Source organism: Leptomonas pyrrhocoris (genome assembly GCF_001293395.1).
Source record: "Leptomonas pyrrhocoris isolate H10 chromosome Unknown, whole genome shotgun sequence".
Classification (NCBI taxonomy): domain Eukaryota; phylum Euglenozoa; class Kinetoplastea; order Trypanosomatida; family Trypanosomatidae; genus Leptomonas; species Leptomonas pyrrhocoris.
Genome location: NW_015438372.1, coordinates 426523 through 452253, shown reverse-complemented (window position 1 = coordinate 452253; position 25731 = coordinate 426523). Strand labels below are relative to the sequence as shown.

The following is a 25731-nucleotide window of genomic DNA, read 5'->3' as shown; positions in this document are numbered from 1 at the left end:
ATACAAAGAAAACGTTTTTGCTCGGAGGAAAGAGACTGCACTTTTCTTTCTGTTTCTGGCTTTTTTGTTTCTTTCCAATTTCACAGATTCAGTCGAACGAGTAACGAGAAAGCAGCAAAGGCGCATTTCGCTTTTTCTTCCCTACAGACATGTAGCCTGATTATGAATGTTTCTATTGTTTCTGCACCTTTGTGATTCTTTCATTTATTTCTATTCCGAGTAAATTGCGGATACCGTATAGACTATTACTATGATAAGAAAAGGAAACCTTTTTTCTAGCTCATGCGTGACGATCATTCGAATTATGAGGGTCCTCATTTTCCTCGCTTTACACACTATCAATAGTTGTTTTTGTGTGTCTGGTCACCTGAACGTTGTACTTCGGCGCTTTATCGTTATATACGGTGTGTGTGTGTGTGTGTGTGTGTGAAAGAGGTTTTTTTTATGATGTTGTTGTTGTTGGTTTGTTTGCTTATTTATTCGCTCGTTTTCATCACATGATACTCCTTCCTGTTATTTTTTTCTCTACTATCATTGAATTAAAGTCTCTGAAAGCACAGCCTTATTTCTCCTATACATAGCTACATTTCTAGACTGAGAACAAAACACGCACATCGAAGATAAAACACTCATAATAACAAACAAAAGACACAAGAGTGTCTTGTCTATTTTTCTCTTTTTTCTGCTGTAGATTTTTCTTTTCTCCATCATGAGCTATGGTATTCGCCAGGTATATCGCATTCATACTTTCTACCTATTTAGGTAAATTTATCAAGGGCTTGAACAAGAACTCCGTCAATTTTAGCCTGCTCAGGGGATCCTTTGAACTCAAAAATGTCGAGCTGGCATCGGATTTGCTATCCTTCTCTGATCACTTTCAGTTGGAAAGTGGCGTGGTAGGAAGCCTCAGTGTCAACATTCCATGGCATTCACTCTACAGCCGAAGATGCGAAGTGATCATCCGCGATGTGGCCATTGTGGTAGCTCCAAAGTACGGTCGACAGACAAGCTCCTCTTCCTTCTTTACATCGAAAGAAGAATTTCTTGCCGCTATACAAGCAACTCTAGCCGACGAAAACAAGGAAGAGAAGACAGAGAAGGAAACGAAAAGTGGATTTCTTCACCGCCTCACTCAGACAATTCTCAAGAATCTTGCATTTCGCCTTGAAAACGTCTCTTTTCAACTGGAGGATAAATCTGGCTGCTGGCAGGGTTGCAGCGCAGGTGTGAAAGCACAAATTGGAAAAGTAAGCTGTGAGGCAACTGATTCAGAATTTTCCCCTATATTTATTCAACCGGAAGAACAAAGTTCTTCAGCCATCTCGTTGTATCGCCTGATTTCGTATGAAAATGCTTCTATCCAACTTCTCTACGCTGCGGCAAACGCCACGCAAATCAATGCAGCCGACGCGCAGGCACCACAGCGCAACAGCTCCGCAGAAGACTTTACCCGCTTTGAAGAAGCATTGCGCTCGTCTCAGGGCGTGTTAACTGTTTCATGGGAGGACATCCAAGCTCCTGTGCGCCCGACGCCTTCTCTCGCTATTACACTAATAATGAATGAAAATAGCGCCAGCTGGAATCCGCACTGCGTCGCTGCCCTGGGTGTTCTTGCTGAAGGGGTGCGATTTGCACCCCAAAGAGCGTACGCGTGGAGCATACGTCCAGAGTGCCGGCTACGTCAAGGTGATCAGGGTGGAACAATAAAATGGTGGCAGTACTCTGTCCAGAAAGTGGTGGACTGTCAAAAGGCATTGCGTGAACGCAGCCGGTTTAATTGGAACAGTTTTGTGCACCGAAAAGAATTCCTGTCGAACTTTTACTACTACTGCCTGATATTGTTAAAAGCGCCTTGGCTGCCGAGTTACCTCGAAACAAGTGTAGATGAGGAGCAGCTATCATGTACTCCCGTACGCGACGTGATGACGTGCTGGAATGCCGCTAGGTGGTACGTCAAACAGTACGAAACGCACAAGGAAGCACCGCAGGGGACGCTGTACACGCAATATCTCCAATACTATTGTCTACATGCAGATAATCCAAGCGAAAAGGTGGTTCAGCCTGGCAAACGGTCATTGGCGCTCATGGACGTTAATTTGACGATTGAGTGTGCACGTCTCATCATGAAGCTGGACGAGAATTTGCAGAGCATGATAGCTAATTCGTTTGTGGGGGCATCAAAGAAGGGTGAGAACATGCAGGGGCAGCTGTCTGTTTCGTCCGTCACCATTATTGCGGAAAACTCAGAAGACAGTCCGCTTCTGTCTATCACAGGCAACGGCGGTGACACAGGTGCATTACTCCAAGTGTCCAAAATTGGCTCTGCTCCCGTTAACGGTGAGCTTTCAATCGAAGCAATTACGACGTGTCTTGACCTTTCCTTTCAGGAAATGCTCTTTTCAAAGTTAGTCTCCTACATTGCTGCTGTAAAGCCGTTTGTGCATCAACGCTTCCAAAAATCAAAACATACGCCAGCGGAACCGCAAGATGCTCCAACAGTGCTTAAACCTCCGGAAGAACAATCGTTTTCGCACTACACTATCACGGCGAAGTCCATCGTAGCCAGTGCAGACGGTGTCTCGCTGCGCATCCAAAGCTTAAAGTCTGCGCTCGTACCGCATAATCCCATTGTGGTCAAGGTACAGCAGATTGTGTCAACTGTCAACGGCGCAAACCTTCTACAACTGTACTCTGTAACCGTAGCGCCCTCATTTAGCAAAGAGTCTGTCATGGTTAACGTGGTAACAGACAACGCGTCCCTGTCAACGGACATTGAGAAGTTTGAGTACGTTAACCTGCTCATCAGCGCGACGGCAATTCGTTGGAAGAGGGAAGCGGACAACGTCATCGTAGAGTCGTTGTCGTTTTTTGAATCGGTCGAAAAAGAAAGTGTGGAAAACGACACTAGCAGCACCCCTGTGAAAGTATCTGTACACTTTGGGTTTATCGAGTTTGGGGCCCTCGCCTTGGACGCATTTGATATACAGGCCACTCTGTCAGACGGATGGCATATTCACCTCAGCGCGGCGGGAGGGTCGACGGAGGGATGGTGTCACAGTGCACCTCCGCACCCGCAAGATCCGTTCATCGACATTGACATATGGGCGGACGAGTTCCTTCAGGAGTCACCGTTTGCAGGCAACATCGAAGGCAACGGCATCGGTTTTCTCTTCGCCTTCAATCATGTTACCTTGTGTCTTGGCGATGAGCTCGCCGCCACCGCGGAAGCGTTGTTCGACGTAATCATGCTTCTTATCTTCGAAGACGAGGACCGCCACGTGCATCTACGTGAAGACCGCCAGTATACTACTCCTCACATAAGCGGACGTCTCATCGGCAGCGACGCCAGATTTCTGTTAGAAAGCGATGGCGGTGATCTTACGTTGCTCCCTGGCTACGCAGCCGCCATGAACGGTGACGAGGCAAGCCGAAAGGCGTTTGTCATTCCTGTTCCTCCGATGCCGCTTACGATAGAGTTGCTTGGGAAAGAATGTCTTGACGTTACGTTTCACCGCTACGGCGATAAACGCATGGACGTCGCGGTGCTGCTCCAAAACGGCGTGAATGCGTTTCTGCGCGGCACACCGGCGCACATCCCTCTGCTGCCTTCGCGCGAAGGCACTCGGGCGGAAATCAACCTTCGCCTCTCTGCGCCAAGCGAAGCGGATCTGCTGGTGTTTCCATACAGCCGGGTCGACATCGCTGTAACGCTGCGTGAGGCCGCCGTTGTAGCGCACATCCCCACAATTATGGCGCTGTGGACGAACTTCAACACCCCGTCGCTGCCGCTCGGGCGAGTACGCAATGTGGGCAACCGGGTCCACTTCATCTCACGACCGAGTCGTCCCGGCAAAACGCTGCCGCCGCGCTCTCCCATTTCGGCGGCTTTGGAGGCAATCGGCGCCGCCGCGTTAGCGCAGAGCTCGCCGTTTCCCAAACCTGCTGCGCAAAGCGAAAGCGCAGCGGCAACAGCGTTACTTGAGCCAAGTTCCATCTACACCACTCCGGTGTTTCCATCGGATGTGACGCTGCGCGTTGAGGTGGAGCACTCGGAACTGTATTACACCTGGGGCGAAGGGAGCGTCGCACCACTATTCCTGCACGCAGCGGTGCCGAAGTGCGACGTGGTTGTGCTGAACCGTGACGAGTACGTAGAGGTGAATGTGCGAGGTATCATGACGATGCCTGGCGTCACGACGTCGCTATTCGCCTCTCCCGCTGCAGGGAAGCGACCTAGAGATGGAAGCGCGAAGGGCGACGGCAGAAAGGCAGAGGGAGAGTTGACGAGGACGGAGTGTCTGGAGGACGAAGTTGAACCTCACGCATCGGCGGTAAGAAGCAGACCCACCCGTGCCACTGACCCACCATCAGATTCGCTCTCCAACCGCACGACTGATTCACGGGAGCAGACGCCCTCTGTCCCCCTCAATGCCGCGGAAGGACACTCAGCCAACGCGAAGACGTACGAAGCAAGCAAGCACGTTTCGCCGATGCTCTCCGCCTTTGCAGATTGCGAAGAGGATCCACCGCACTCCTCCGCCATTCAAGTGCACGTCACGTACACCATGGACAGCCGGCCACCCTATCGCCCTGGCGCTTCGAACGACACACTTGCCGTCTCACTCAGCGGCACGGCGGTGCCGGGCAGCGGCGCACTGCCGGGCCCGCTGCACATCTGTCTGCGCGACCCTGTCGAGGTGGGAGCGTGGCTTACCTTCTTCACCTACTTCAACCCCGCCAACACCATCCCGCTCTCCACCAGTAACGTCGCGTTCTTTTCAACACTGAGCGCCTTTGCGAACGATGACATCAGTACGAGCAACATCCATCACGGGGACCCACTCTGCAGCGCTGCAGGTGGGGAAGCGGGAAAACCGCCGTTCGCAGACACCGCCACCGGCGACAGCGGCAGCAATTCAGGCAATACGCGCTGCATAGAAACGCTTGTGCGGCTCGCCCCTATCGTCTTCCACCTCCCTTTTGCCGGCGCGGCGGTGGCGTTGTGGGACGGGGTGGTGTTTTCTGCGTCGCCTGGGTACAATGCGTTGCGCATCCCACAGCTCGAAGTGCTCGTGCACGAGGAGTTGCTGGACGGACCAACACCACTTGGTGCAACCGGCTCATCCCTGAAAAAGCTGCGTGCACTGTGCGAAAAAGGATACTCGGTGCTGTCGCTGCGAGGCGCTAGCGAAAACGGCAGAGGAGGCGTAACTGCTGTGCCGGGGGTGCTTCTGGAAACGCGACAGCAAGGCCCTTCCGCAGCGGGCATCCGTCGCCGACTCGTCGTCCCGGCGTTGCAAGGGCAGGTGCTCCAAGAGACCACCCTGGTGCAGATGCAGTCCTGTGCTACGCTTGCCGCCGTCGGCAAGGTGTTTTCGGCTCGCAACGCCCAGTGTGCCTTGCTGAATGCGGTGATCCAGCACGAAAGCCGGCGGCTGGGGCTGCAGTACGCCTGTTGCGTCCCTCCCCAAGTGGATGGCACCACCGACGCGAAGGTGCACACGCAGCTGCTGCTGCCTTTTCTTTCCCCACCCATGGTGATGCTCTTTCAAAACGCGTGCTTCACGTACGAATGGGAGAGCGGCCTGCACCGCGACGTCCGTGCGGGATTGACGGTCGCCCTGCACAATCTGCGCTGCAACGACTACGAGGCGTACAGCATGGGGGAGCAGCAATGCGGCACGGACGCTGCCGGTGGTGGTGGCGGAGGCAGCGACGGCGCCTCCCGCTACCCTCTCTCGCTCAGCATGCCATTTTTTGTGGATATCGACTCGGTGGACGCCTATGCGTGGTGGACGTCGGTCGAGGCAGACCTCGTCGCCCTCCTGCAACGCGAAACCACGCAGGCCTCCAGCGCGACGCACTCCTCTCGCCTCACGCGCAACCTGGAGGAGGGGGAGGAGGAGGATGCAAGGGCGGAGGAGATCGACAGGGGCGCCAGCGAGGAACGTCGTCCAGCGCCGCCGTCGGTGGGGGCGTGTATGCCTCTGCTGCTGAACCCTGTTCGTGTCCGCACTTCTATCTCGTCTGGCACACCTGCCGTGGCGATGAAACCCGAAAACGATGACGGCAAGCAGGGCTCGCAGTCTAGGCGGATCCCACCCGCAGCTTCCACGGCGTCGTTGCACACGATGCCGTCTACTTCGAGTAGCTCGTCTGCGACGGCGGCAGCTCCCATGTCACCGCTCTACACGACCGACGTCGCGGTTGCCCCAGTGTTCGAGGTGTCGCCAGTGCACGTCATCCTCAGCACCTCTGCCTACGTGATGTTGAGCGACGCTTTGATGCGTAAGCGCCACGATAAGGGCGGTGGCGAAGCCTCGTCAGATCCGTCGCCGCGCCCTATAGGTGCACACGTCTATTACCTCGTGCGCCATGGTGTGCATCGACCTCACCAGGAGGACGGGTCACCGCTTTCACCACCTCGACCGTCAACATCATCGGCGCCTCCGCTGCCAACATCACCACTCTCTAGTCACCGCGACGGTAGAAACCAAGGCAGCTCCAGAAGACTCGCGTACGACTCGAGGCACCAGAGCGGGTCGGACGCGGCGCGTGCACCATCGACTTCCAGCGGCGAAGCGCTCTACCTTTACCGCTTTGACGGTGAGGAGCAGCGTGTTTGGGTCGAGAAGATCGAATCAGGACGGCCGGCTCGAGTGGTTGGTCAAAGTTCTCGAGGTGTGCATCGCTCGTTACCCTCCCCTTTCCCTGCAGTGACCGCGGCTGCTGCGACAACGGCAAACCCGAGAAGCGGCGAAGGAGTGACCTTTATCCCACTCAGCTCCGTCCACACAGTAGACGGACTGCTGTCGTCGGCAGTAAACGCTCCGTGCATGAAGGCGGCCGTACCAAGCCCGGACAATCCGACCGCATCCGAAGCTTCTCATACACCGTCTTCGTCGATGTTAACACCGTTGCAGGTTGTGTCACCACAGCAACCACAACAGCAGGCTTCCGCGCATGTAGCAGTCCTTTCCCCTCTGAACCCTACGGCGGAGGCGGTCCCTCGGCTGCGGAACCGGGTGAAGGTGACGGAGCTAGGTATTCGTCTCGTGCTCCTCCAAGACGTGGAGTCGTCCTTCAACATGGTGGGTGAGGCGCGAGATTTTTGGCAGCGCTACACCGCCGTCCACACCGCCGCCCGACGTGCCGGCATAGCCGCCGAGGGCGTTCTGTCGACCGCCGCCGCTGAGCCACATGCCCTGTCAGTTCTCTCCTTTCTCGCCACGACAGTTCCGGCGTTGCACACGCTGCTGCGGGCCTCGACGCACGGCTCCGCGTGGAGTCGCGGCAACTCCGCAATGAACTCAACTCGACAGCGCCTTGGGCCGCCGGGGCCGGCGTCACTGCTGGAGGAAAACTGTGTGGACGCCCTGTGTGTGCAGCTACGCGGCATCGTCGTGTCCAGCTTCACCGATGCCCGCTCCATCACACTGGACTCGTGCGTGTGCACCAGTGTGAAGAGCCCCAGTCGGCCCTTGCTCGCCGTGGCGCAGGCGGAGTTGTACCTTCCAACGTCGAGCGTCACCTATCCTTCCATGGCGGTGGCGGCGAGGAGCGTCGCACGTGACTTGGGGAACGCCACAGGACGAGGCGAAGAGCAGAGCCAGGTTAACGGGGTCAGCGCGTCTTCCCCACCGACCGGCGAGGCAGCTGGCGGCAGCAAGACCAAGGCCGCCATGTCTTCTGCCGGGTTGGCCTTTTCGTCGCTTCAGGGCACAGGTCCGGCTGCGGGAGTTGAAGGGCAGCCAAGAGAAGACGACAACGACGATGACCGCCCCACTCCACCGTCGCGCACCACTGCGACCGCGGAGAAGGCGGCGCATTCACAGGCGCGCGGGGGCGGTGGTGGTCGACCGGTCGTCGTGATGGGGGAGGTGGGGTGTCGTGTGGACGCGATCACCGTCGACATCAGCGCCACCGCGCTGCGGGTCTGGTTGAGTTGCTTGGTGGAACAGCCGGTGGCGGCGCTGCGGGCGGCGGCAGAGGGGGAGGAGAAGCGAGTGGCCCTCATGGGTACCGCCACGTCGACGGACAACGGCACAGAGAGCGCATCCGCCGCAGCAGACGGCGCTGCAGGAGTGCACGACAGTGTGAAAAGAGAGGAGGTGATTCCCGGCTCACACCTGACGGAGCCGGTCTCCCTCTTGAAGTGGCCACCAGGGCGTGGCCTGCGCATCTACGAGGCACTCGACCCGATCTGGTCCTTAGAGCACGACATCACCCTCTCTCGCAACGGACTCGTTCTCTTCTTCTCGAGCCACAACACGAACCTCATGACGGTCATGCTGAACGGCTACAATGTCATTCTCGATGATGCGCTGCTGCTGCAGCCGGACGGCCTACAGCGCACCGTGATGGTCGTTCAGGGCGGACTCACCGTGCGCTTTGTGGGCAGTGGGCGCGTGCAGCTGCCGCTGGGGATGTGGAACCCGTCGCTGGGGGACAGTCAGGGAAACACCAGCGTGGAGGCGGTGCTGCTGCCGTTTATGGCGGTCGGCGAGGACAGCTATCTGGAGTGCGTCCACGTGCGTCTCGGCTTTAGCGAGCCGACGAGTATGGGCGTGAAGGGGCCAGCAGCAGCGGCAGCGGTGATGCCTCCCTTGTCGCCCTGCACTACAATCAAGTCGGATGGTGCGGAGACATCGCTCCCAGCAACGTCACCCATCAACGCCGGGTCGCCGCCTCGCACAGGAAAGGCAACGGGAGTTGCGGCGAATACCGCTGTAAAAGCCACCCCGCTAGCCCACCGCAGCATCCACCTCGTGCTACCGCGCGTCTCGCTCATCATGGAGCCGCGCCGGGAATCCCGCCAGGTCCGCCTCAGCACCGCCGTCGAGTTGTGGATGAGCGTGTGCGGCGGCGCGCTGCTCCGCGACGATTTGCGCTGCACCGGCCTGACTGTTTCCTCGGAGTCGATCTACGATGCCGCGGCGTCAACGGCACGCACCGCCGTGCTTGCACCGGTAGATGTGAGTATGTGCAGCAACAACGGCCGCCATCACGCGGTGTCGCTCAACGCGGCGCAGGTGGATTTGGGTCGGGCTGATTTGCTGCTGCTCTCCACCTACGCCGGCGAGCTGCAGGCACTGCGGTCGTACGCGAAGTACTTGACTCACAGTCGGGTGGAGAAGGAGTTTCTAGAACTGGTGGAGGCGACGCTGGCGTGGAAGGCTGCCGCGCCGGTGGACCTCTTCACCGCTGGCACCAACGACGATGACGACGACGAGGCGGATGGAGAAGGTTCGGGAGCAGAAAGCGACGACGAGGGGGAGGAGAACCAGGTGGAGGAGGAGGAGGAGAACCCCAAGGACGGTGCACTGGACGGACGAGAGGTGTCGGTGAGGCACGATCTACCGCCGTCGCAGCGGGAATCGAAGGTCAGCTGGCGACAGGGAGGAGAGAGCTCACGGGTGGGCGCGAGTGAGTCTTTGGGTAACATCGACGACGCGGCGGCACCGGGAGCCTCGCGACGGGAAAGCGGACAGGAGAAGGCCGCGGCGGGTCCGTTTGCCGCCATATGGGACTCCGTCACCTCGCGCAGAAGTGGAAAGGAGGAAGGCAACGCCGCGGCGCCGACGGATCGGCCCGCTGAGAAGAAGGCTGCTGAAACCGCAGTGGACGCTCCCCCGCAGAACCAAACAAAAGACCCGCCATTAGAAGAGCAGCGACAGCGACAGCAGTTGCGTCGTCGTCGTCGTCAGCGCGAGCAAAAGCCGCCTCACACCCGTGGCTCTTCCTGGGCCATTTACACGCCTGTTATCGAACTCACCATCAGCGATCACCGCTACCCGCTGCTGCAGCTGCGGGTGCAGGACATGCTGCTGCGCCGCACGTCCACCTCCGTTGTGGCCAGTACATCGCTCTTGCAGTGCCAAAAGGCAAGTTTGCAGGTGTACGGACGCGGCCGTTGGGACTCTTTGTTGCTGCCCAGCGCAGCCGTCACCTGGTCCCTCACGCAGTCCATCTCCCGCCACAGCAGCAACGGCCACGTCCTTCTCAAGGTGGAGGGCATACGCGTGCAGTGCTCTCATTTAATTGTGGCAAAGTTGCTGTACATCGCGCGGCAGCTGAAGATGCTCTCCAGCAGCCTGCAGAGGCGATTCGCAGCGGCGGCAGCGGCGCTGACAGGGGAAAAAGCGCCGGTCGCTGTCGATCTCGCTGCCCCTGCCAATGTAGATGGAGACGGCACGGAGCTGCAGTACCGGCTGGACAGTCACACGCTGAGCGTTCTGACGGGTGACAACAACAGTAGAACCAGCGGCAGTACCACTAGTAGCAACAACGGCGACGATGCTGAAAGCCACAGCAGCACCGACAGCGACAGCAGCAGCGGCACAGGCACCGAGGCCTCTGCAGATGACGAAAAAAAGACTCCGCATCGCCGTGCACGTGTGTCGGCTGCCCGCTCAACCGCCATGAGTCTTGCCTTTCGAGAGCCTGCCTTCTCCTCGCGTCGCGCACTTCGCGATGCAACGACGGCAGGTGCGCCAGGCGGTGTCCCGGTAACGGCTGGCATGGCGACGCACCGCCTGTGGAATAGCTTCCGCTACACCCTCTTTGCCGGCATTTGCGAGCGGCAGGCGGTGACCGCCGTCGCGGCCGCCGACGCCTCCCTCTTCTTCTCCGTCGACTCCACGGAAGCGGTGCCGACGATTTGGCACTGCAAGGAGCTCTACCGCCTTCCACCGGCGTCGGCGACGGACGTCTTCATCTCGTACCGCCGCGCCCGCTCGCTCGTCTTGACGTTTTTCCCCGCCGGCTGTGTGGAGTGGGATGAAGATGCGGGGACGTGGGTGCTGAACGCAAACGGCGAAACGGAGCTCGCGGCGAAGGCGGTGGAGGCGATGCGCGGACCCGCCGACAGCACCGGCGAAGAAGACGGTGCGTTCGCTGCGCGTGCCGCTATCAACTGGTTCCCCTTCACCACACTGCAGTACGGCATGGCACGTCCCGTCGCGGTGCGTACAACGACAAGAGTAGAAGTCACGCCCCCCGCCGCCGTGGCCGCGGCCGCCTCCTTGACTCTGTCTCGCGATGGCACTGTCCTGTATGGCGGCAGCAACAGCAGCAACAACAGCAACGTCGGCGGTCGTGTGATGAGGACGCGGCCTCGCGCACTGGACGTTGTAGGGGGCAGTGAGGCGGACAGCAGCTACAAGGTCCAAACCTACGCCCTGGCGCTCACCTGCGTCGACCCCGAGGAGGAGGCGGAGAGCCTGCAGTACCCGATCGTCGTTGCCCCTGATGCGACACGGAATACGCTTGATACAGCGCGACGAGGACGTAGTAGCCGTCAACGTACGCGCGGCGGTGGTACCTCGGCCGCGTCCGTCACCTCTCGCCACCTGTCCGCGCCTCTTTCGCGGCGATCGTCATCGGCTTACGTCGACGCCGCAGCCGGAGGGGCCGCTGGTATGGGCGACGGCGCTGGTGAGCCTGACGAAGCAGAGCGGCGCTTCAATAGGCGTTCCGTTGACTTCACCGTAGACCCACCGCACGACGGCGGCCCCCTCGCGTCACCAACCTCGGCCGCTGCTGCTGCGGCAGCGAAGGTGCAGCATCCGTACCCCCACGGGTCCCACGTGTCGCATCCCACCACCGCCCCTGCCGCAAAGCCGCACTCCTCACCCCATCATCGAAGGCACGGCGGTCGTGGTAGTGTGGCGGAGGGCGGTGTGTCCAACTCCGCAGCGCTGCGGATGACCGGCCAGGGCAGCAGTCACACCGCAGCCGGCCCGGTAATGATGGCAGAAGATAGCAGTGTGGGTGACCTCCTCGTGGTGCGTCTGCAGGCCCGCAGCTCCTTATTGAACGAAACCGGCTGCACGCTGCAGCTGTGCTCGCTGATGCCGGCGGCTGCGGTGGTCAGCGATACCACTTCAACTGCGGCAGCAGCAGCATCAACGTCTGTCACGGTGCCACCAGGATGGCGGCTGCCGTTGGAGGAGGAGGACGTGCAGAATGAAGTGCTGCTACGCGTTTGCTGTCCATCCGCCCGCTGGGTCTCGCCGCCGACGACGACGACCACCGACGCGCCGCCACACAACAGCAGCACCCATGAGGAGGATAGCAGTGAAGGTCTGTCGAATAGAGACGGCGGAGCGGAAAACAGCGGTGCATCGGTCGATCGCTGGTACGAGGCGCGGCTCGTCCTCGGCGACCTCGACAGTGGACACTTTCTGACGTTGAACCGAGCTTCTCGCAAGTCACGGTGGTCCGCTGAGACGGCTGTCCCGAGCACCGTGCCCACCGCCGCCGTGGCCGCTGACGACGCCTTTGAGGACCACGACAAGCGCCCGTTGATCCTCTTTGTGGTGATCAACTACTCCTCGGACAACCTCATCGAGCACATCGCCCTCTACCCCCGGCTGACACTGGTAAACCATTTAGGTGTGAATGCGCGGGTGGCGGTGTTCCAGCAGGACCCCGCGGCCGGCCCACAGACGCCCGACGAGGCGATGCTGTTAGCACCGTGGACGGCGCCGTACGTGGGTCGTGGCCGACACGAGCGCGAGCGCTTCCACCGCAGCCTCGTCGCACTCGGCGCCCACGACGCCCTCCCACACCAGCACGCCTTGCCCCTGCACTTCTGCACCTACAGCAACAACCTCGTGTTGGGTCTGTCCTTCAGCCAAAGCACCGGCGACACCCTCATCACGGCTGACCTCGAGCTGGTCGTCACCCGCCTGCGCGAGGCCGTCGACCACCACCCACACATGCTCCTCCTGCACGACAGCCACGGCCGCACCTTTTACGTGCAGGTGAGCGTGATGCCGCGCACCGTGGTGCTCTCCGTTGCCTTGTGGGTGTACAACTTGACGGAGTACCCTCTGCTGATGTGCGACAACATCGTGCGGCGACGGCTGTGTCCGGGTCAGAGTAGCACCACGGGCATCATTCCCTCTCAAGGCGAGCCGTTTCTGATTGGCTGTCGGCTGGCCGACTTTACACAAGGCTTCTTTTCGATTGGGCTGGATGGCGGCTGGTCCGGCGCGGTGCCCATCGACGTCGGCTCCACCGGTGTCTTCGTCTCTGCGCAGTCGCGGCTCGGCATTCAGCGCAGTTGCAACTACTCCATCCTGTTCCCAAACGCGCAGGAGGGCCGGCCGATGGTGCTGCAAATCACTCCTCGATGGGTCTTCTACAACAACGCGCAGAAACGGCTGCGAATCCACTTCCGCTTTCCAGGGCTGGCGAAGGTGATGCGCGAGGCGGAGCGAATGAAGCGGCGACAACTGCTGCTGCTGAAGCAAGGAGCAGAGAGCGCAGACGGCATGGAAGCAGCAGCAGCGTCGTCGTCGCCGTCGCCGCAGCAGCAGCAGCGCAGTCAAGCTCTGCATCCGGCGGACGACAACGTCTCTACTCTCGCATCCCTCGCAACAGTGCAACTGAACCCCGGTGACTACCACGTTAGCTGCGTCGGTCCGATCGAAGGCAACCAGTTCTGTGTGCAGGACGTGCTGGAAGGCGTCCTGCCCTCCATCACCTCCATCACGAAGGACAACAACTTCGAACACCGCGACGTCGCCGCGTACTACGAGTCCCACCTGACCCCGTACATGGACGTGGACCGGCCCGGCGCGGCGGCCTTCAACCTGTGGGCCGCGCCACGCGCTCCAGGGAAACGGGTAGCGGTAAGCTACGGCGGTGACCTCATTGTGCAGCGACCTCTCCTTCCCCACCCCACCTGGCTGGAGCCGTACGATGCGTACGCGTCGGATGCCGTCATCACAGGCCGAATTGCGGTGGAGGTGCAGAACACTGACAACGTCTTGACGGTGCTGCTGCAGCCCATTCAGGGCACGAAGATTCTCCTGCAGAACCGCACGGCGCGGGACGCGGTGATGGTGCGCCAGCAGGGCAGCCGTCGGCGCAACCGCATCCCACCGCGCCAGAACCGCTTCTTCCTGTGGGAGGACGCCAGGCAGGAGCACCGGATTCGCGTGCACATCCTCGGCTTCAAAGGGCGGTGGTTCGACGTGGATTTCAGCTCCGGGGAGTGCCAGGTGACCTACCACGAAGACAGCGAGGCCGCCGCGGAGGCGGAGGCGCTGGCCGCGGCGCAGCAGGCCCACCCGTGGCCCACCCACGTGAAGCGCAGCGCCGCCCCGCACACGCCGTTTTCCTTCTTCGTGCGCGGCTACGCCAACCGCGAAAAGACGCGCGTCACGATCATCGTCACGGAGCTCGCCATTCCGTTGTACGCCTCCATCGACGCGTGGCGTACCTCGTCGGTATTTTCGCTGCAGGTGTCGATGGTGCGGTTCAGCTGGATACAGGAGATGAGCGCCGGTGTGGCGGTCGCCATGCGTCTGGCGGTCCCGTTTGGGGCAGCCGCGGCGGGGGTGGACGACGGTGGTGGCGGTGACGGTGCCTCCAACCCAGAAGGCGATGCAGAGGGGGCGGTGATTGTGGTGGACGCTGCGGAGGTACGTGGGAGCAACAACAAGACGAACGACAGCGCTGGCGTGGACGGCGGTCTGCGGCAGAGCCCGCTCACCGGAAGCCGAAGCAGCGCGACGCGACGACGAGCTCGCAGTCGTTCGCGCGGTGGAGGTGTCTCTTCTCCCGGTGACGCTAACGGCTCTGCGGCTAACCCGCTTCTCTTCTCGATAATCCTCGAGGGCTTGCAGCTGGAGCGCCTTTCCACGGAGGACACGGAAACGTTCTTCTTTGTCATTCATCAAATGCAGTGGATTGACGAGAAGTTGGGCTCCGTCTTTGTGCATCGCGCACGGCCGCGATTGCCCTCTGCGCTGCCAGCCAACGCCGCGTCGTCATCGTCATCGCCCTCGTCTCCGGCCGGTGCCACCACGACTGCCTCTCCGGCTCTCTCTTCGAGTCCAGGCGTCTCTTGGCGCACTGGTGGCCGTCGCCCAGCTCCCTCCTCATCCGCCTCCTCTCTTCCTCTTCCTCCGTCTTCCGCAAACAGACGGGCGAGGGCGGTGATGCTGCTTCCACGGGCGGCCGTCGCAGCCACCACCGCGGCAGCCCATCGCGGCTTCGCCGCCGTCTTTGGTCAGCGCGACGCTTTCCTGCACGCTATGGAAAAGCCGAACGATGTGGAGCTCAGCTACAACTTCATCAAGTACGCCGACGGCGTCACGCGTCTCACAGAGCTGCGCTGCGTCTTGACGCCGCTGGTGGTGGTCCTGTCCGACTTCTGGTTGGCGGACACAATTTATGAGGTGCGACGTCTGCGGGTGCTTCTCGGTCTGCGGAAGCAGGCCGCTACGACGCAGACGACCACCATGACGACCGTGCCCATGATCCTGCTCAACGCACCTGCACCACAGCCACTACAACAGCAGCAGCAGCAGCAGCAGCAGGAATCATCACCGCTTCTGCCAGCACAAGTTCCATCCGTTAGTGGCACCACCGGCAGTGCGGATGCGGATGCGGACGGGACGGGTATTACGGTGGTGGTGGCAGAGGATGAACCGAAGCCCACACTGGCCAGTTGGAGTGCACTTCGTCAACTGAGTTCGCGAATACATTGCCGTGCGGACGGTGACGTCGTGATTGAAGCCGGCGACGATGGCGCTGCTGTTGTTGCTGCTGCGGTGCCCCCTCCGTTCTTGCCTTCAACAACGCCACCAGTTCAGCACAACAACGTGACAGCAAGTACGATGAATCGCCTGCTTCGAGGTACACTGCCGGACGGCAACAACCGCAACGACAGCAGCAGCGATACGGAGACGACGGCGTCGTCGCGGAGTGGCGCGCAGGCGAGCACGTACGCTGTGCTCCGCCGCTCCCGGCGATCGCCGGTGGTGACGCGGCGCGGTGGTCGTCGCAGCGGCAGCGATAGCAACGACACCGCCTCACGGCACAGCACTCGACCACCAACGACAACGCAGCAGCAGCAGCAGGAGGAGCAGCCTGCGACCACAGCGGTGACGGGGGACTCTCTCCAGTCGATGGCACGCCGATCACGTACGAAGAGAGTCAGCTCACGACCACAGCAACAGCAGCAGCAGCAGCGACCGCAATGCAGCTCCTCCAGCGCCGCCAACACCGCCGGCTTCGTCTCTCAATCCGTTTTTCTCCTTCAGCTGGTGCAGGAGGTGCGAGTGCGACTGCAACGACAGGGCACGGGTTTAATGGCGGGCTCGCTTTCGGCCATCACGACGCGGGAAGGCAAACGAAGCAAATCAAGCGGCTTGATGAGTCCCCTCCGCGGTGGTGGTGGTGGTGGTGACGGTTTGGTCAAGAGGGGCGGACATCGGCGGCAGCTGGTGCCGACCACCGTGCGGCACCATCGCGGTGCGCTGCAGCGTGGCGGGGCCGGGGATGGCTTAGCGGGTGCCACTGCCACCACCACGGGGACGGATATGGAGGGGGCGGCAGGAGTCGAGAGCGCGAGCGCCGGCGCGCCGAACACAACCACGACGGCGACGACGACGGCGAGCTCTAACGTTAGCACGGCGTCCTTCATGTTTATTGAGCGGCTGGAAGTGCACCGGGTCACGCTGTACGTCACCTTCCACCGCCACCGTCCTGACCCGCTGCGGCCCATCTTGGGGGCCTACGCCTGGATGCTGCCGAGCCAGTTAAATCAGCGGGAGTTCTACTTACCGGCGTGGACGCTGACGAAGCAGGTGGAGACGGGGGCGTCGCTGCGAGCGCGGATGGTCAAGTGGGGGACGCACAGCCTACGAGAGCAGTGGACCAAAGTAACAAAGCTAGGCACCCTGCTCGACGCACTGCAGTTCTGGCAGCACCGCACGCTGCCCCTGCACGGGCCGCCGCTGGCGTTGACGCTGCCGGGGGTGCAGCGACAGCGGCAGGAGCGGGAAGGACGGTCCATTTTGTTTGCCCCCTGCGTGTCCTCTGCCGACGACGGCGAAGGCGCGGATCAAGAGGATGACGAGGACGTGGGCGAGGAGGCGTTGCGGCGGGGTGGATGGGGGAGTGTTGCGCCGATGCGGCCGCCTTCCCCACACCCCAGCCAACGCTAGCACCGGCGGAAATCGTCGCTCGAGTTTTCTTGTTGCTGCTGCTGTTGCTTCTAGTCCTTTTGCTTTTTTATTATTTTCTTCACATATATATATACACTCGTGTTATTATGTGAGAGAGCTCTTTCTTTTTATAGACCTGTGTAGGTATGTCTACCACGACGTCTTTTGAATGCTGCTGTTGATTCCATTGCCCTTCCAGGCAACGGACCGCGAAGGTCCCCCTCGGCTCTTTCGCCGCCGTACCACCACTTCAAAAAGACAAGAAGAAGAGAGACACCTTTGAAGGAAGACATGAAGGAAAGATAACCTAATTTGCCTTTACCCTTTGACACACGAAGGTGTACATGTGTGTGTTATGTACGGTCCAGAAGTTGCTCTTCACCGCTTCTTTACTTGCCTATGAAGTCGCGGTGGTGCAGCGTGGATCCTTACAGGCGGCGCGGTGAGGGCGCCCGCGGCAAATACCGCCTCCTGCGCGCTGAGCAGCGGTAAAAAAAAAAAGGCCGCCTCATGACCACACAGCTCCACTTCCGTAGTACACCGGGTTTAGACGACGTTGCTTCTTTATCTACTTACCTGCTCTCACCGTCTACCTCTCCGGCGTTTCCCCTTCTGTCGCCGTCTCCGTTCTCGTACGTGTGGTTCTAACTCTCCCCACCCATCCCATCCCACCGAAAAGCACACGAAAGGATATTACTATCGAGCCACAGCAGCACAAATCAAATAGACGCAACAGCGAGAAGGAACGGAGGAAAGAAAGAAAAGACGCTGGTCTCTCTTCATTCTATATATATATTTGTTTGTTTTCTTTATTTATTTATTGTTGTTATTCCACTGCGTCGTTGTGCCTGTGTGCGAGCGTGGGATCTCCATACTTGACGTCGACAGCCACTTCTTGGTCTGCACTACCGCGGCGTTGCGCATCGTTGCACCCCACGAAGCACCACACACACACACACACACACACACACACGGACTAAAGATGTCTGCCACAGATCCCACCGCAAAGACGGTCCCATCGCAAGCCAAAAAGGAAGCAGAGGCAGCGAAGTCCGACACGGCGTCCACCGCGCAAAGGGACACGGAAAAGGGCGGGAGTGGAGGTGGTCTGTGGGGATGGCGCAGCCGTCTCATGAACTGGCGGGGCGACGGCGACAGCGGCCCCGCCGAGGTGCGCACAGAAGGTGCCCCAACAACGCAGGAAGACAAGGCAGAAAAGAAGGAGGCAGCAGCCACGGCCGAAGGTGAAGGCAGCGAGGCCACCTCGGCGGCAGGGGCAGCACCTCCTGCACCAGCGACACGGCCCATGAACATCTGGCTGCGTCGCGCGCTCGAGCGGCAGGCGGAGTCGGCCATCGCGGAGGCTATTCGAGATGGCAAGCCCATCCCTGCCGTGTCAATGCCGCCGACAACAACAGCCGCGGCGGCGGTAGAGAGCAAAAAGTCCGGCCCGGCAGTGGACGTCAGCAGAGGCGACGACACCGCAGCGAAGGGAACGGCAGAGGGAGTGGCGCCCGCGTCGAAAGTCAGCTTTGCGGATTTGATGCGGCAGCACCGCGAGGGTCTGCTGGCCCCTGCGGCGCAGCCTCCGGTAAAGGCAACCAACGTCGTGAAGAAGCCCAAGGCAGCAACGGCGGCAATGGCAGTGGCCACACAGCACACGACGGAGCCGACAGGCGACACCGCCACCATCACGCCAACTGCAAAGAAGCGCCGGTCGAAGGCGGCACCCGCAGCAGCGGCAGCGGAGGGTAAAACGCCCAAGAACAAAGGGACGGAGGAAGCAGAGGCAGAAACCGCCGCGGCAGACACCGCAGCCGTGCACCGCGGTGCAGTCCGCAAGCGGGCGAAGGCGGCGTCGGCGCTGAATAGCGCCTCTGCGAAGCGCACGCAGGACACGAGCGCGGCTGAGTCTGCGTCTGCCACGCCTACGCACACCGTAACCGTAAAAGGAAACAACTCACTGGAAGAGCTGCGAGCACTGCGCAACCGCACCGCGGGCAGCGCCCACAACACCCCCACGCCAGGCGCAGACGGTGCCGGTGCTGCGGATGCGGAGAGCACGGACGGCTACAGCGAGAATGCGTTAGACGCGATTAGCCAGCTTCTCCTGCGCTACTGCCTCGGCGACGCATCCGCGTCCACGACGGCGAAAACCGCAGGAGAGACCTCGGCAGTTCACATGAGCACATCAGGGCCGTCGACAGCACCGACCACCACCACCATCAACAACGAGCTCGCCTTCTTCAACCAACTGATGGAACTGTGCGAACATAACTGCTTGACGGCGGAGTCGCTGGAGCTGCTGTGGAAAATGTTCCAACACGTACGCGTGCTGCGCCGTCCGGCTCCCCTCGATGCCGCTGCCGCCGCCGCGCACTCAAGCGAAAAGGCAGAGGAAAGGAGTGACACGAAAGGAGCCCCCAGCTCGGCAGAGCCGGAGGTGGACGCGGAGGCCTACCGGGCCGCCGCACGCCGTCGTGAATACGTGCAGCAGGTCATCATGGTCGTCATCAACCGCCTGAAGCAGCTGAAACTGAACGAGCAGCAGCAGCGTCGGCAGAAGCACGAGCAAGAACAGGCGTCAGCAGCAACCTCCACCGTCGCACAGGCAGTGGCAGACCGCAGCAACACCGCTGCTGGAGCGGCGCCGCAGCTCGTCATTGGGCACTCGATGCCTTCCATCAAGGTGGGCGGCGTCCCGTTGAACCCGATCCCCACCGCCGCCACTACCGCTGCAGGCGCAGCAGCGACAACAACGACGACCACAACTCCCCTCGCTGCCCAGCGCGGCAACCCGCCACCCAGCGAACTCTCCTACGATGAGCAGATGAGGCGCCTGGCAGGGTGGCGCTCGATGGCGGAGATGGCGCGAGGGAACAGCGCGGAGGGCGAGGCGGCAGCCGCAGCAGCGCTGGCGTCGACGATGGCCGCCTACGGCTACCCCAACCCGTACGCTCACCTCACCGTCTTCTCCCAGCATCAGCCGGTCGTCCCGCCGGTGGGGTGGCTGTCAGCGATCTCCTCCCCGTCCCCTTACGGGTTCGCCGGAGCGCGCCCTGGGTCCAATGGGCAGGGTGCCCGCAACAGCAGCAGCAACAACAACTGTAACACGAGTAGCATGAGCGTAGCGGCTCGCCTCATGCCCTCCCCCTTCCCAGGCGCGTTTCCCATTATTCCCCCGCCTCCGCCTATGTCTTCGACGGGTCGTGGTGGTAGTGGAGAAAACGCGAATGCCAAAGAGGATCGCGAGACGCAGGAATTGTTCCGCATGATTCGAAATCAGCTCGCCCAGCCCATTCAAGGTCACAACCACGGCACGCCGAGCACCACATCGCCGTCGGTGGTCGACGTGTCGCAGGCGGAGCGTGCGGTCTTGCGTGACGTTCAGGAAGACTTCAAGCAACAGCAACGCAGTGCACGTGGCCTCCTCAGCAACTCCCCAGCACCACCGTCAGCGTCGACGCCGCCAAGTAGCAGTTTAGACGCATCAGAGGCGCAGGACGGCGTGCCCCACCGCACCGTCTTTGTGTCGCAGGGTACGCAACAGGAGACGAAGGGAGACTCCCCGTCGACGCTTAGCATCATTCCCGAAGAAGTGACAGGAGAAGAGACGCCATCGCAGCTCTCTTCCGTCGCACCAGCTGCCAGCACGACGACCACGACGCTGAACCTCGAGGCGAAGCCGTTTGTTCCCGGCAAGCCGGCTGCCTCCGTCGTGCCCACCGCCTCGGCAGACTCGACGCCCACCAAGACGAAGTTCAACTACAGGGCAGCCCCTTTCGTGCCCGGAGGTCAACTCCACCCCAACCCCAACCCCAAACCCAACAGCACCACCGCAACGCCGCCACACGGGAGGATCCGCTACGAGGCAGCACCTTTTGAACCCCGCACGAGCAGCAACAGCGGCAGCACTCCATCGAGTGCAGCGGTAGCGCCGTCGCACATGAACGCGCATGCACCTGCGTTCGTACCCACCCAGAAGCCACCGGCGTCCAGCTCGCACCCGCCATCTCAGGGCAGCCGTAGCAGCAGCAACCACCACGACAGCGGCAGTCTTCTATCCGCAAACGTGCGCTGCTCTGTGCCTAGCGGCGCACCAAGGACTGCAGACTCGGCAGCGGATCCGTGGGCGTCGTATGAGATGTTTGCGCACTGGCGTGATATGATGGAGGCTTATTACCAGGGCGTCTTTGCGTCACAGCAGACTGCCGGCACCCCCTCCGCTCTTAGGACACCGCAGAGGTACACGTAATGGACCTCGAGATTGTACGTAAATGTGTATGTTTGTGTGTACGGCGTGAGTGCGGGACGCTCACGCCAAGCGACGTTGGGATACAAGCGATCGTATACAGAGCACTTAATGTTCGTCGTTTTTGGTAGGCGCGTTTCATTGCCATTTGTGCAGCGCGGAGTTGTCGTCTGTGATACTTCATTTTTTTTGATTGTTTTGTATTAGATGGTAATTGCATTGTGTGGCTTTATATATATATATATATACACCTTTCACCTCTTTTTCCCTTGTATTTCTTTATTATTATTGTTACTTGCCGCTATGTGCGCAGGAGAGTTGTGTGGCTGAGGTTGTGTTGTCCGTTGCCGTTGCTGACCGACGACCGTTGCGCCTGTGTGTGTGTGTGTGTTGTGCCGCATTATTGTCGGCGTGTACTTGATTTATTTATCTATTTATTTGTCTGTTTGAGATCAGGTGTTTGCCACCCTCTCCCTCACTCTTCTTGAAGCAGAAGCTGACCATAGATTATGCCGCTAAGGTGCTTTCTGCTGTTGCTTGGTGTACAGCTGTGCGGCGGGTAATCTCCCACGACGGTGGCGCCACGTGCGTAGGCGAGAAGGAGCGAGAGAGGGGTCCTGTAGTGGGCAATTGTATTATGTAAATCCTTTCATCGACGGCGAAGACGGCTGTAAAAAGTTTTAAAAAGAAGGACAGTGAAGAGGGAGAAGAAAGAGGGGGGGGAGAGGAGAGAGAAGTGCGTATCGTATTACGTCATCCCAACTCCTTTCCAGCATCCCCTTCGTCTAGTATGTTGCTAGCGTTCTTTCTTAGTATTATTTTTCTTCTCGTGTAGATGTGCTAAGTTTGTTGGAGACTGTCGTTGTATGGTTCTTCTAGTTGTCGTTGGTGATGATCGTGTGGCAGTGGTATTCTTGAGTCTCGGTGTGTGTGTGTGTCCTTCTCTGTTACCGTCAATAGAGGTTTTTCATGCTTTTTTTTTCCTTCCATTTGTTTACGTTACAAATTGCCCCTCTCAGAAGAAGCAAAACAACAACGAGACAAAGAGAGAAGGGGGCGGGGAGACTCGTCAAGGTGCAAGCAAAGAAGAAAGCGGATGCCGCAAACAGCGATACAGTCCAGTATTGTGACTAGCGGACTGTTCAGTCGAGCACACCTACAACCCCCCTCCACCCTCCTCTCCCCAAAACGGCATTACTCCTTCTTTCGTTGCCGCGTGAACAAGCGCTATCGTGCCAGTGGCCGGTACTCTTCCCAAACGTAATTTGTCGCTTCCTCACCGACAACAACACAACACAAAAGGTGCCGCAACGCAACAGCAATCGCGATGGTGGGGTGAACTCCACGTAAATGGCACTTGATGGTCACCCTATCCCACGCATGGGGGGGGAGGGGGGGGTGGCGTTTGTTGCTACAGCAGGAGCACCGCAGCGTGTCACACTGCGCTTCTTCGTTTTCCTGTTTTTTTTTTTGTCATCTCCCACCAAACGCCCTTACCTTCCGCCTCTCCTCTCCCTCTTCTACCCTTCGCGGATGCAACTCAACCTGCCACCTCTCTCTCTCTCCCTCCCGCCCCCGCACGCGATCTCGCAACGCTGCTCAACCACACGCTGCGGCAGAATTCTCACCTCTTCATCCTTATTATCTTCTAAACCGCAACACATAATTCCTTCTTCCTTTTAACTTTTAACACTACTCAAAAACAAAAAGACATGCCGCTCACGCTGCTCACCTACGTGCACCCCGAAGGCGCTCGTCCGCAGAAGATCTGCGTCGCGGCCGCCTTCGCCGGTGTGGAATTGAAGACGCGCGCCTGCTCCATGGGGGTGGAAAACTTTACGGTTGACTACGCCCGCAACTGCCATCCGTGCATGCGCTACCCGGTCCTGGAGACGGAGGAGGGCTACATCTTTGATTCCAACTCCATCATGCGCCACATCGCCCGCTGTGAGAAGACCGGCGCCAAGCTCTACGGTGCCTCGCCGTTCGAGAGCAGTCAGGTGGACATGTGGCTCGACTTCGCGGCCAGCGAGATCGACGCGCGCACGCTGCCTTTTGTTATTTCCTTGTTTGCTCACATCCCGGTTCCTCCGGATGCTCTGCCCCCGCTGGAGGAGAGCCTGGCCGGTCTGGAGCTGTGGCTGGAGACGCGCACCTTCCTCGTGGGGGAGCGCATGACCATCGCGGACATCTCCGTCGCCTTTGCGCTGCAGTGGGCGTACCGCGCCTGCGTCGAGCACGGCGAGGCCCTCACGAAGAAGTTCAAGAACGTGTACCGGCTGTACAACACGGTGATGCAGCAGCCCAAGACGGTGGAGGTGCTGAAGCAGTGGGGTGCGACCTTCGGCCCCGCCAAGGCGGCCAAGAAGGCGGAGGAGAAGAAGCCCAAGGCGGAGAAGAAGCCGAAGGCGGCGGAGCACGCGGAGGAGGAGGAGGAGAAGCCGGCGAAGGAGGAGAAGAAGCCGAACCCGCTGGACGCACTGCCGCCCAGCAGCTTCGTGCTCGACGCCTTCAAGCGCGAGTACAGCAACACCGACACCCGCACCGTGGCGGCGCCGTACTTCTTCGCCAACTACGACCCCGCGGGCTACACGTGCTTCTGGTGCCGCTACAAGTACAACGAGGAGAACAAGATGCAGTTCATGACGGCGAACCTGGTGCGCGGGTGGTTCCAGCGCATGGAGCACGTGCGCAAGTACGCCTTCGGCATTGCGCTGATCATCGGCGAGGACAAGAAGCACGACCTTGTGGGCATGTGGGTGTTCCGCGGCAAGGGCATGCCGGAGATCGTGAGCGAGGTGGTGGACACGGAGCTGTTTGTGTGGGAGGAGATCAAGGACGTGCAGGCGGAGAAGGAGAAGATCACGGACTACCTGTGCTGGGAGGGCCCGACGATCCCGCTGCCGGTGCTGGAGGGCCGCTGCTTCAAGTAGGCGACTCGCTGACGCTGTGCCGCGTTGAGTGACGCTCACTCAGCAGCGCCTTTGCTTTCTTTTTTTTCTCGACAAAAAACATTTTTGATATAACTTTCCGCTGGACTCGTCCAGGTCGGAGGCATTAACTGCCTTTCTTCTCTTTCACGAGCGTATCACATTCCTTCTCAGGAAGGTGCTTGTGATGGGCGTGTTGGTACGCATATACGTATATAAAGCAAGAGCAGCCAACATTGGCTCTTTTAACAACGAGTTTCTTTTTCGCCTCCGCCTCCGCCCCCTCCCTCCCTACGATCGAACGGTGCAAGCTGAGCAGGACGTTTACTGGCTGATGTTGTGCTGCGCTTCGGCGCAGAGAGTACCGCCGTGGAGGCCACGCCAACGCACATGCTGGGTCCCTCTGCACCACGGCGAGGGCACGACGTATAATGCAAAGAGAAACCGGGCAGTCTTCGCCTGCATGCACTCTATGGGTCGCACGCCACGGAGCTCAGCTGCGTGCTGCCTGAGGAGGGAGGGAGGCAGGGGGGAGGAACATCTACATGGACTGATGCCTGGAAATGACACAGCGAAAGCAGCACTACTTCTCATACCCACACGGGAGCTGCACAGGAAAGAGAAGGAAAGAAAACGGAATGCAAAGTGGGGGTCGCCAATCGGGTGTTTTGCTCCTCAGGTGCGTGAACCACACGCCCCAGGCCTCTTGCGAGTAACCCTCTGCGACTCCGAGTGCGGTGCTTGAGTTGTGAGCGGCGCCACCGTGCCGCACACAAGTCTTCACACAGAGGTGCGCGCTGTGAGCCCGTGTGCTGTTGCTGGTGGCATCCTCGCGCACCGCCCACACCGCACCGAACCTACAGCGTGTTCTCCTGTTCATCGGTGCGGGTGTAGGTGACGCCCACAGTGACGGCTGGTTTCCGTGTCCCATGCGAACTTCAACGGCATCACCCCGCCATTCCCCCTCTTCTTCTGTTTCTCATGAGCCTTCGTACTCTCCTCGTGCGCTGTTAATTGCATACGGCACATCCCCCGTCTTTGCTGCTGTCAACGGTGCCTCTTGTCGCGTACTCCACAGTATCGCTTCTCTAAAAACTCCTCTTTACCTTTTGACACCACTCCAGCAACATTAAACCCGAAGATGCCGTTCACGCTGTTCACTGGTGAGCACCCCGAGAACGCTCGCACGCAGAAGATCTGCGTCGCGGCCGCCTTCGCCGGTGTGGAGGTGCGGCCCCACTTTTGCTCCTACGGCGTGGACAACGAGACGGGCGAGTACGCCCGCAACTGCCATCCGTGCATGCGCTTCCCAGCCTTGCAGACTGACGAGGGCTCCATCTTCGAGTCGAACGCCATTCTCCGCCACATCGCCCGCTGTGAGAAGACCGGCGCCAAGCTCTACGGTGCCTCGCCGTTCGAGAGCAGTCAGGTGGACATGTGGCTCGACTTCGCGGCCAGCGAGATCGACGCGCACACGGTGCCCTACCTCATGGCCTTTTTTATGGGTGCTCCGGTCGCTCCGGATGCTCTGCCCCCGCTGGAGGAGAGCCTGGCCGGTCTGGAGCTGTGGCTGGAGACGCGC

At 59.9% G+C, this 25731-nt stretch overlaps 4 protein-coding genes across 8 annotated transcripts in view; all 4 read left to right on the top strand.

The window, feature by feature from the left end:
- Positions 1-544: 544 nt before the first annotated feature.
- On the top strand, positions 545-16967 carry ABB37_06979 (hypothetical protein; the record flags this gene model as incomplete). 2 transcript variants are annotated; one of them, XM_015805446.1, is made up of 1 exon in its annotated part: positions 545-16967. In XM_015805446.1, the coding sequence occupies exon 1, from the start codon at positions 2085-2087 to the stop codon at positions 16965-16967; it is 14883 nt and encodes a 4960-aa protein (XP_015656059.1). In that variant the 5' UTR covers positions 545-2084. The 2 variants fall into 2 exon arrangements, with proteins under 2 accessions (XP_015656059.1, XP_015656058.1); XM_015805445.1 differs by having other exon boundaries at positions 555-16967.
- A 678-nt stretch (positions 16968-17645) lies between these two features.
- Positions 17646-21222, top strand: ABB37_06978 (hypothetical protein; the record flags this gene model as incomplete). The annotated part of the gene is made up of 1 exon (XM_015805444.1): positions 17646-21222. Exon 1 carries the CDS (start codon positions 17950-17952, stop codon positions 21220-21222), a length of 3273 nt encoding a protein of 1090 aa, XP_015656057.1. The 5' UTR covers positions 17646-17949.
- A 1615-nt stretch (positions 21223-22837) lies between these two features.
- Positions 22838-24152, top strand: ABB37_06977 (elongation factor-1 gamma (EF1G); the record flags this gene model as incomplete). Of its 2 annotated transcripts, none has more annotated exons than XM_015805443.1 (1): positions 22838-24152. In XM_015805443.1, the coding sequence occupies exon 1, from the start codon at positions 22932-22934 to the stop codon at positions 24150-24152; it is 1221 nt and encodes a 406-aa protein (XP_015656056.1). In that variant the 5' UTR covers positions 22838-22931. The 2 variants fall into 2 exon arrangements, with proteins under 2 accessions (XP_015656056.1, XP_015656055.1); XM_015805442.1 differs by having other exon boundaries at positions 22929-24152.
- A 982-nt stretch (positions 24153-25134) lies between these two features.
- Positions 25135-25731, top strand: part of ABB37_06976 (elongation factor-1 gamma) — a gene marked incomplete at its 3' end in the record, with an annotated part of 1377 nt that continues 780 nt past the window's right edge. The window contains exon 1 of one of the 3 annotated variants that reach the window (XM_015805441.1): positions 25135-25731. This exon is cut by the window's right edge and continues 780 nt beyond it. In XM_015805441.1, coding sequence (XP_015656054.1) covers positions 25291-25731 — 441 coding nt within the window. In that variant the 5' untranslated portion in view covers positions 25135-25290. The other 2 variants (XM_015805440.1, XM_015805439.1) reach the window with 2 other exon arrangements.